Source organism: Nicotiana tabacum, chromosome 3 (assembly GCF_000715075.1).
Source record: "Nicotiana tabacum cultivar K326 chromosome 3, ASM71507v2, whole genome shotgun sequence".
NCBI classification, from domain to species: Eukaryota; Viridiplantae; Streptophyta; class Magnoliopsida; order Solanales; family Solanaceae; genus Nicotiana; species Nicotiana tabacum.
The window spans coordinates 72,847,787-72,856,908 of NC_134082.1; the positions used below are offsets into that span (position 1 = coordinate 72,847,787).

A 9,122-nucleotide genomic window follows, 5' to 3' on the forward strand; every position below is an offset into this window, starting at 1 on the left:
CATATTGGTCAAACCTCTCAGTATGCAGGGATTTAAATATTAATTCTGTCTAATTGAAGATTTCGGTGAATATGCCCTTAAAAATTGAATGCTCTAAATTACAAATAATTACAGTCTATTTGAGAGTAAGGGTGTTTGTCTGTCCGTACCATATGATATTCAAATATTTGGTTCGATATTTTTAGTATTTGATTTCTTAGAATACCGTACCAATATCATATTTATTTAAATTCGATATGATTTAGTTTTACTTTTTTCTGTTTCGATTTATTCGTTTTAGTAACTTTGATATGTTCGGCTTGGATATTAGCTAATGTATAAAACAATAAACTGTAATCATTTCATTAATTAAAATACTCACAAATATAAAAATGAAAACGTATCCCTACTCTCGATTTCTAATCTTATGCTCCAGGTGATATTAACTCAATAAAGTACCCCTAAAAAGGACTAACTCCTTCCTTATTAGAAAAAGGCACTATTAAATATGTTTATATATATTCCCTCAACTAGATATTCCCTCGACTATATGCACCCTTATATTATTTGTAACCATTCCACTTTACAATACGCACTTTTTGATGTTTGAGAGAGGAAAAAAAACATGGACCTTACTCAACAGGATCTTTTAGAGGAATTACTTGCTCCAAGGAGAGAAAGTTGGAGCACTTTTCCAAGTGGAGTAAATGAATTTTTCCCAAATGGATGGACTTTTGAATCACCTTTTTATCAAAATCCAGAATTTATAGCCTTAAATTCTTCACTTTTGGGCCTAATCACACCCCCAGAATCAAACTTTCAGTGTCCTTTGATCACTTCACCAGAATCCTATCCATTAATTCTTGATTCTTTCACTGCCCCAGATAACATTGACGACACAGTACTATTGCCACTTCAAATACAAGAAGAGTACAACAACGGAGCCATGGTTGAAAATCAAGAAGAACTTGGCATTATTTCTAGTGATTTTCATGGCTTGAAAGAAGACTTGAATAGCTTCAGTACTAATGATGTCAAAGTTGAAGAAGCCAATTCAAGAATAATGGGTGTTTCTAATGTTGGAGAAAAGAAGAATAAAGTTAAGAAACTTGATGGACAGCCTTCAAAAAATCTAATGGCAGAGAGGAGGAGAAGAAAGAGACTCAATGATAGACTCTCCATGCTTAGATCCATTGTTCCTAAGATTAGTAAGGTAAATTTACTTATTCATTTTTTTTTTTCGAATTTAATTTCTAGTTTAAATGAGTGTTTACACTATTAGACAAATAAATGTGGATAAAAAATATGGTAGATAACCTCCTATAAAATGTTCAAATATACTAATAGTTCCCAAAAAATAATATTTATTGTATATATGTGGATTATGTACAAAAAATATACATATTTTATACACTTTTCAGGTTGGTGAGTAGTTTCAACTGAATGGCCAGTTTTGTATTTTACCCTAAATTCTCTACGATATTAGTGTATAATGAGTTCCTTCTTTTAAACATTCAAATTAGAAAAAAATCTTATTTTCTCTTTAATCATGTTTTTATTTATTCTACATAATGTTGGTTTGAGATGAATTTAAATGGAAAATACTGGTCAGTAAGAATTCACAGCCTACATTAATTTATTTGGGATTGATGCATAATTGTTATTATTGTTCTTATAGTGTATTTTCTTTAGTCAAAAATTTGGGTGTTACTACGGTTGAAAAATGTAATTATACTTGTTTTAATCGATGGATTGATTGAGCAGATGGACAGAACATCTATACTTGGAGACGCAATTGATTACATGAAGGAGCTGTTAGAAAAAATCCATACATTGCGTGAAGATGATAATGTGAAAGAGGAAATTAAGGATATTAAATTCGTAGGAAATTTGAAGGAGTTAAAGCCAAATGAAGCACTTGTTAGAAAGCCTCCTAAGGTACAACATTTTAGATTAAACCATCCCTACTCCATAGTTAACATTGTCAATAAAAATTGCAGTTTGAGGTAGAAAGGAGAAATGTGGACACAAGAATCGAGATCTGTTGCGGTGCAAAGCCAGGATTGTTGTTGTCAACAGTGAGCACGCTAGAAGCACTTGGCCTTGATGTACAACAATGTGTTATCAGCTGTTTCAGTGACTTCTCATTGCAAGCTTCTTGTTCTGAGGTATTCCCGGCGTTTCAATTTGGATAACACACTTTTTTTATTAGTTCATTCTACACATTTCTATAATTAGAAATAATTTAACTTTAAACTCTTTATTTTACTCATTTTACCTTTAATAAGAAGCTTTTATAATCACACAAATAGCATGACCCCACAAAACTTTTACCCCTTAAGCTTTTAAGACCACAAGTTTCAAAAACCTTTTTTTTCCTTGTTAAATTCCGTGCCGAGTCAAACTACCTCATCTAAATTGAACCGAAAGGAGTACTATATATCTTGAACCTGTCGCTGGTCACCTGTTAAGTAGGAAACAGTTAATCATGCTATATGTTCTTTACAGATTGGAGTCTTAATTCGATAAGAGTTGACGCCGTGTGACCAATAGTAATGAGTGTTCAAACCGTAAAAATAGTCTGTTGCAGAAGTCCAAGAATAAGTTGCGCAAAATAGGCTCAATGTTGTCTAAAGCCCATTTTTCGGACCCACATTTAAAAGGAGCTTAGTGCATTGAATTGTCATTAGCGCATTAAATTGCCTTTTAGTCCTATCAATAATGGTTATAGTAGCTTAGCAAAGTATGACCTATTCAAAATCCGGATAAAAAGGAAAATTGTGATAGGTTAATGGCTAGTATCCAAAAATCACCTAAGCATTAACCTCAACAAATAAAGCAGAATGGATATAGAAGATTCATATAACTGATCTCAACTAATTTGAGATTGAGAGATCATTGATTGATGATTGACTCTAACAATTATGTCTGAGCATGCTAATTAATTTCCTCTCGTCTCCGGATTTTGTTAGGCTAGGGAGCATCGAACAATTTTGAGCTCTGAAGACGTAAAGCAAACCTTGTTCAAAACAGCAGGTTATGGTGGAAGATGTCTTTAGAAGATGATATGGATGGACAATAAGCCCCAAAAATCTAAGGTCAAGGACATTCTGTCTGTTGTTCAAAGAATATTGCAATCTTTAATAATGCCAGCACTGGTTTTTCTCCAATGTAGTTTTCTTGATTCATTTATTAGATCTGCTCTCTATATTATTCAAATGGGGTTTAAAATGGTCTTCGTCATCAAAATAATGGATTGGAGTATTGATAGTTGCAGCATATGAATTTACTAGTCAATAGTGTGAACGTTTATTGTCGATTACATAGTATGGTTTAGTGGAATTCACATACATACAAGGCAGATCCAAATTTTTGATGCTATGGTTTTGTCGCATATATATAATGTTGACATTGAAATATTATGTCATAGCGAATCCACAAATCTATTGTTGGATCCTCATACAGGTGAGGTCAGTGCACGTAGCTACTGAAATTTCACTGCTTAAGTCTTAGGATGAGACCAATGTCAACAATTAAGGCCTACATGTGAATTAAGGAAAGAGGGATGCAAAAGACCAAAACTGTATGAGGTGAGGTGCCTTCCTATTGGAGATTCGACCATTGAAAGGGACAACTCTCTTACACATTCACAAGAAAGCAAGGAAGTTTCACAATTTCAGTTGTGGAAAGACAATTACGAGGAAACCTTGTATTTTGAGCCATTCTTCGACCATAACTTGCACATTTCAACCCTTATAACGAGAAAACCTAGTACTTCGAGCCATTCTTTGCTGTAGCTGGACTTTACACAATTTAACAAAAAAAGAATTTATTTGAAACATATGATTCTAAAAGTTTAAGGGGCAAAAATGTTGTGGGTCCATAATATTTGTTATAAAAGTTTCTTATTAAGGCTAAAGTGGATAAAATAAAAAGCTTAAAGTTACATTATTTCTTAATATAAAAATGTGTTTCTCTTTGGAGTAGACTAATAAGGAAAGTATGTCATTTAAATTGAAACAAAGGAAAGAACAAGAAAGAAAAGAAATTGCGAGCGAGGATGAAAATGCACAAATTCTAAGGCCCAAAGGCCTGCTGATCAACCCCGTTGCTTCTCTCGTGAGTACTTTATTTGGGCCTCTCCAACTCATAGGTACAGCTTGTTTATAGAGGACCAGCCCATCAACAATAGATTACATTAAAAATAGTACGGACTAGCCAGTTTTTGGACTGGCCATTCAAAAATAGCCAGCATTTGCAAAGTTATTAAAAAATAATCACTATTTTGCTGCAACACGGAAAGTTCCAGCATAATATACTGAAGATCGGTGCACATGTGTATGAACTTGAAGCATATTATGCTGGAACTCCAACACATGGAAAGTTCTAGTATAATATACTGGAGATTGGAGCATATTATGCTGGACCGGTATATTATACTGGAAAGATTGGAGTTCCAATATATTATACTGGAGTATTTTTTCGGATTTTGAACAGTATTTTCGTTCAGATTTATCTTTACATGAAAAGTGGCTAAATTTCGATTACTTTTAAAACTGTGACTATTTTTGAATGACCACTTATAAATCTAGCTATTTTTGAATTTCTGGGCGAACGTCACAAATAGCCACTAAAAGCTGTGGCTTTTATTTTAAAGCCACTGTTTTCAATGTATTTAGACTTTAGCCACTCCTTTTAAAAAACTTATAACTGACTAGACGAAAATACCCTTCTGGTATAACTTATACCTACGCTATCAACACAAGCAGCAGTTACACAAAGAGAAGAAGCGAGCAACAACAGCAGCGGCGATCAACTAAGGACGAACCACCATTTCTCTTCCCGATTTCAAAAATTCAGCAATCTAATCCAAAAAAACAACATAGATAAACAGTAAGTTGTAATTTCATGTGTTTCTATCAATTTTTATTTCGCTATAGTTATACTTTTTAGATCTGTATTGATTTGATTATATATTAGATAAGAATTTGATTTTTTTTGAATTTCTGGATTGATAAATTTATAGACACCGCCTCCTATGATAATTCTGTATTCCGGACATAGTGTCTTTATTTTGGAAATTGAATTCAAAAAAATACGAACACTATGTCCTTAACTTTGATTCTACTAGCCTCATTTTGCAAATTAAATAAAAAAACTTAAGGACAAAATGTCCTTCACTTTGTTGTTGTTCTTCTGTATACAAAGACCTGTAACTTGAGTTTCAAATTGTATGTTTTAATTTCTGGTTCAAATGTTAAGGACTGACAGTCCTTAACTCTTAAATACATGTTTAAATGTTAAGGACTAACAGTCCTTAACTTTTAATTCCATGTTTAAATGTTAAAGGACATGCAGTCCTTAGCTTTTAATTTCTGGTTCAAAAGTTAAGGACTGGTAGTCCTTAACTTTTAATTCCATGTTTAAAACTTAAGGATTGGCAGTCCTTAACTTTTAATTTTAATTCCATGTTTAAATGTTAAATGACAGACAGTCCTTAGCTTTTAATTTCTGGTTCAAAAGTTAAGGACTAGTAGTCCTTAACTTTTAATTCCATGTTTAAATGTTAAATGACAGACAGTCCTTAGCTTTTAATTTCTGGTTCAAAAGTTAAGGACTAGTAGTCCTTAACTTTTAATTCCATGTTTAAATGTTAAAGGACAGACAGTCCTCGGCTTTTAATTTCTGGTTCAAAAGTTAAGGACTAGTAGTCCTTAACTTTTAATTCCATGTTTAAAACTTAAGGACACACAGTCCTTAGCTTTTAATTTCTGGTTCAAAATTTAAGGACTAGTAGTCCTTAACTTTTAATTCCATGTTTAAAACTTAAGGACTGACAGTCCTTAACTTTTAATTTTAATTCCATGTTTAAAATGTTAAATGACAGACAGTCGTTAGCTTTTAATTTCTGGTTCAAAAGTTAAGGACTAACAATCCTTAAGTTTTAATTCCATGTTTAAATGTTAAGGACTGACAGTCTTTAACTTTTAATTCCATGTTTAAATATTAAAGGACAGACAGTCCTTACCTTTTAATTTCTGGTTCAAAAGTTAAGGACTAGAAATCCTTAAGTTTTAATTCCATGTTTAAATGTTAAGGACTGACAATCCTTAACTTTTAATTTCTGGTTCAAAAGTTAAGGACTAGCAATCCTTAAGTTTTAATTCCATGTTTAAATGTTAAGGACTGACAGTCCTTAACTTTTAATTCCATGTTTAAATGTTAAAGGAGAGACAGTCCTTAGCTTTTAATTTCTGGTTCAAAAGTTAAGGACTGGCAGTCCTTAACTTTTAATTCCATCTTTAAAAGTTAAGGACTGACAGTCCTTAACTTTTAATTCCATGTTTAAATGTTAAGGACTTGTAGTCCTTAGCTTTTAATTTCTTGTTCAAAAGTTAAGGACTGATAGTCCTTAACTTTTAATTCCATGTTTAAAACTTAAGGACTGACAGTCCTTAACTTTAAATTCCATGTTTAAAACTTAAGGACTGACAGTTCTTAACATTTAATTCCATGTTTAAATGTTAAGGACTGACAGTTCTTAACTTTAATTACATGTTTAAATGTTAAAGGACTGGCAGTTCTTAACTTGGTCTTGCACTTACAGTACACCTGTTCTTAATTCTACAAGGATTGCTTTATAACGTATGTCCTTTGTTTCCCATTCTCTTGACTTGTAGGATGGAAACAATATGCATAATAGTTGCTTTTAATTGTAGATGGACTGAAGACTATAAATATCTTGATCATCAAACAAAGCTTTTCCTAGCACCTGAGTCAATTCAGTTTGAAGATTTCGTTAATCAGATTTTTGAGCTTATTGAATTGGATAGTGAAAAGTTTGAAATATTGATATGGTTTGATATCAACCTTGGAACAAGCAAAGGAATGCTTGTATCCAAAGATTTAGATCATCACACATGTATAAAGTTGCTAAAAACTCATTCACTCTTCAAGAGCTGTCGTTTCATAGTTGATATTTCGGAAAGAGTTTTTGCATCAACAAGCAATGAACATGCCAACACAAAAACTCAACATGACAATCAAGAGCGATGCCAACAGATAGTTAAAGTAGATATGGTTGAAGCTCAACCATTAAATGAAAAGGTGCATCAAACATTTGATTCTATTCAAGTAGAAGGACAAAGCATTATAGAGATTGACAATGAACAAGCTTTGGGTATTCAAGTCTTAGAGAGTGCACCGGTAATCGAAGTAGTTGCTGACAAAACCTGCACTCAAATAACTAAACGAAGATCAAATTTGAAACAAAAAGAATCCCCAACTACGATATTAAGAGAAAATGCTTCTTTGGATCAAATAAAAGTCGGATCAGTATTTGACAATAAGAAGAGCATAATTAATTGTTTTTCTAATGTAGCAATCAAAGGACATTTTGAATTCAAAGTTGTTAGATCAAGCTCAACAAGATATTCGTTGACATGCAATGATGATAGGTGTCGTTGGTGTGTGCGTGCTTTCAGAATTAAAGACTCAACATTATTCAAGATAGTAAAGCTTGAGAAAAAGCATGACTGCTCTGTTAACACTAGGAAAGCAGATCAAAGGCATGCTACTTCAAAGTTGATTAGTGGTTACATTATCGATAATCTTCGGGACCCAAGATTTGAAGTTACACCAGCTTTTGTCATGGCAGAGATGCAAAAATTGCATGGACTAGACATTGGATATCACAAGGCGTGGCGTGCTATTCAACATGCTTCCGCTTTAATAAGAGGAAGTCCCGAAGGAAATTATGAATTATTGTGTTCATACTTGTATATGATGACAAGTAAAAACCCGGGAACTTATACTAACATAAAGATAGACGACAACAACAGGTAAACAATTTAGGACATGCTGTCTTTAGCCTTGTTAACTTTTGAGTTATAACCAGAAGTTGAGGACTGCCTATCCTTAAGTTTTGAACTTGTAATTAAAAGTTAAGGACTTCCAGTCCTTAAGTTTTGAACTTTGAAATAAAAGTTAAGGACAACATGTCCTTAACTTTATAACTTGTAAATGTAAGTTAAGGACTGACTGTCCTAAACTTCGGGTATTTTAACCTTGTTTTATATTGTATTTTCAGGTTTCTTTATATGTTTTGCGCATATGGATCATCGATAGCTGGTTGGAATCATTGTAGACCAGTGATTGCTGTTGATGCGACTTTTTTGAAGTCAAAATATTGTGGTGTTTTAATGATTTCAATTTCAAAAGATGCAAATAACCAAATTTTCCCATTAGCCTTTGGAATAGCAGAATCTGAAAACAACAATTCCTATGAGTGGTACTTTAGTCAGCTTCGCAATGCAATTGGGAGCCGTGAGAATTTGATTTTTTTATCAGACAGGCATCAAGCTATTGCAAATGGCATTGTAAAGGTATATCCTGAAAGCCATCATGGGATTTGCATCTATCATTTGGAGCAGAACCTAAAGCGAAGAAAGGTAAAAAGTGAGGTCATAAAACTTTTCCAAAGTGCTGCAAGAGTATACAAGCGTAAAGAATTTGACATATACATGTAAAATAGTGCAAATGTAGATAAGAAAACTTATGACTACTTGATGGAAGAACCACCGGAAAGATGGGCACGTTCTTATAGTCCACAACGAAGATATGACATGCTCACAACAAATATAGTTGAGTCGATGAATTCAGTGCTATTAGAAGCAAGAGAGCTGCCTATACTAAGAATGATGGATTTCATTCAAGTGAAGCTACAACATTGGTTTTATGAAAGAAGAAATAAAGCAGAAGGAACATTTTATGATGTTTCTTGTTGGGTAGAGGAGGAATTGAAGAACAAAATAGATTTAGCATTTACTTTGAACGTAAGTATTATGTTTTATGTTTATATTATGATTTTGACATTTTTTAACATAATGTACTCACTTATAATTTTTCAACATTGAAGGTCTTCCCTTTTGATTCATGGCGTTCTAGAGTTGAAGAAGAAGGAATAACTTTCTTGGTGGACTTAAACAAAAGAACATGTGATTGTTTTCAATTTCAACTTGATGAATTACCATGCATACATGCAATTGCAGCTATCGAGAAGAGAAACATCAAGAAGTCTGACTTTTGTTCGCACTGGTACTTAAAGGAATCTTGGCTGAAAATATATGAAAGACAAATACATC

General features: G+C 32.9%; 1 protein-coding gene across 1 annotated transcript; it reads left to right on the forward strand.

Annotated features, from left to right (window-relative positions):
- The first annotated feature begins 534 nt into the window (after positions 1–534).
- On the forward strand, positions 535–3,198 carry LOC107788169 (transcription factor bHLH93-like). Its single transcript, XM_016609824.2, has 4 exons — positions 535–1,192; positions 1,744–1,917; positions 1,980–2,147; positions 2,952–3,198. Exons 1-4 carry the CDS (start codon positions 605–607, stop codon positions 3,036–3,038), a joined length of 1,017 nt encoding a protein of 338 aa, XP_016465310.1. The 5' UTR covers positions 535–604; the 3' UTR covers positions 3,039–3,198.
- The last annotated feature ends 5,924 nt before the right edge of the window (positions 3,199–9,122 follow it).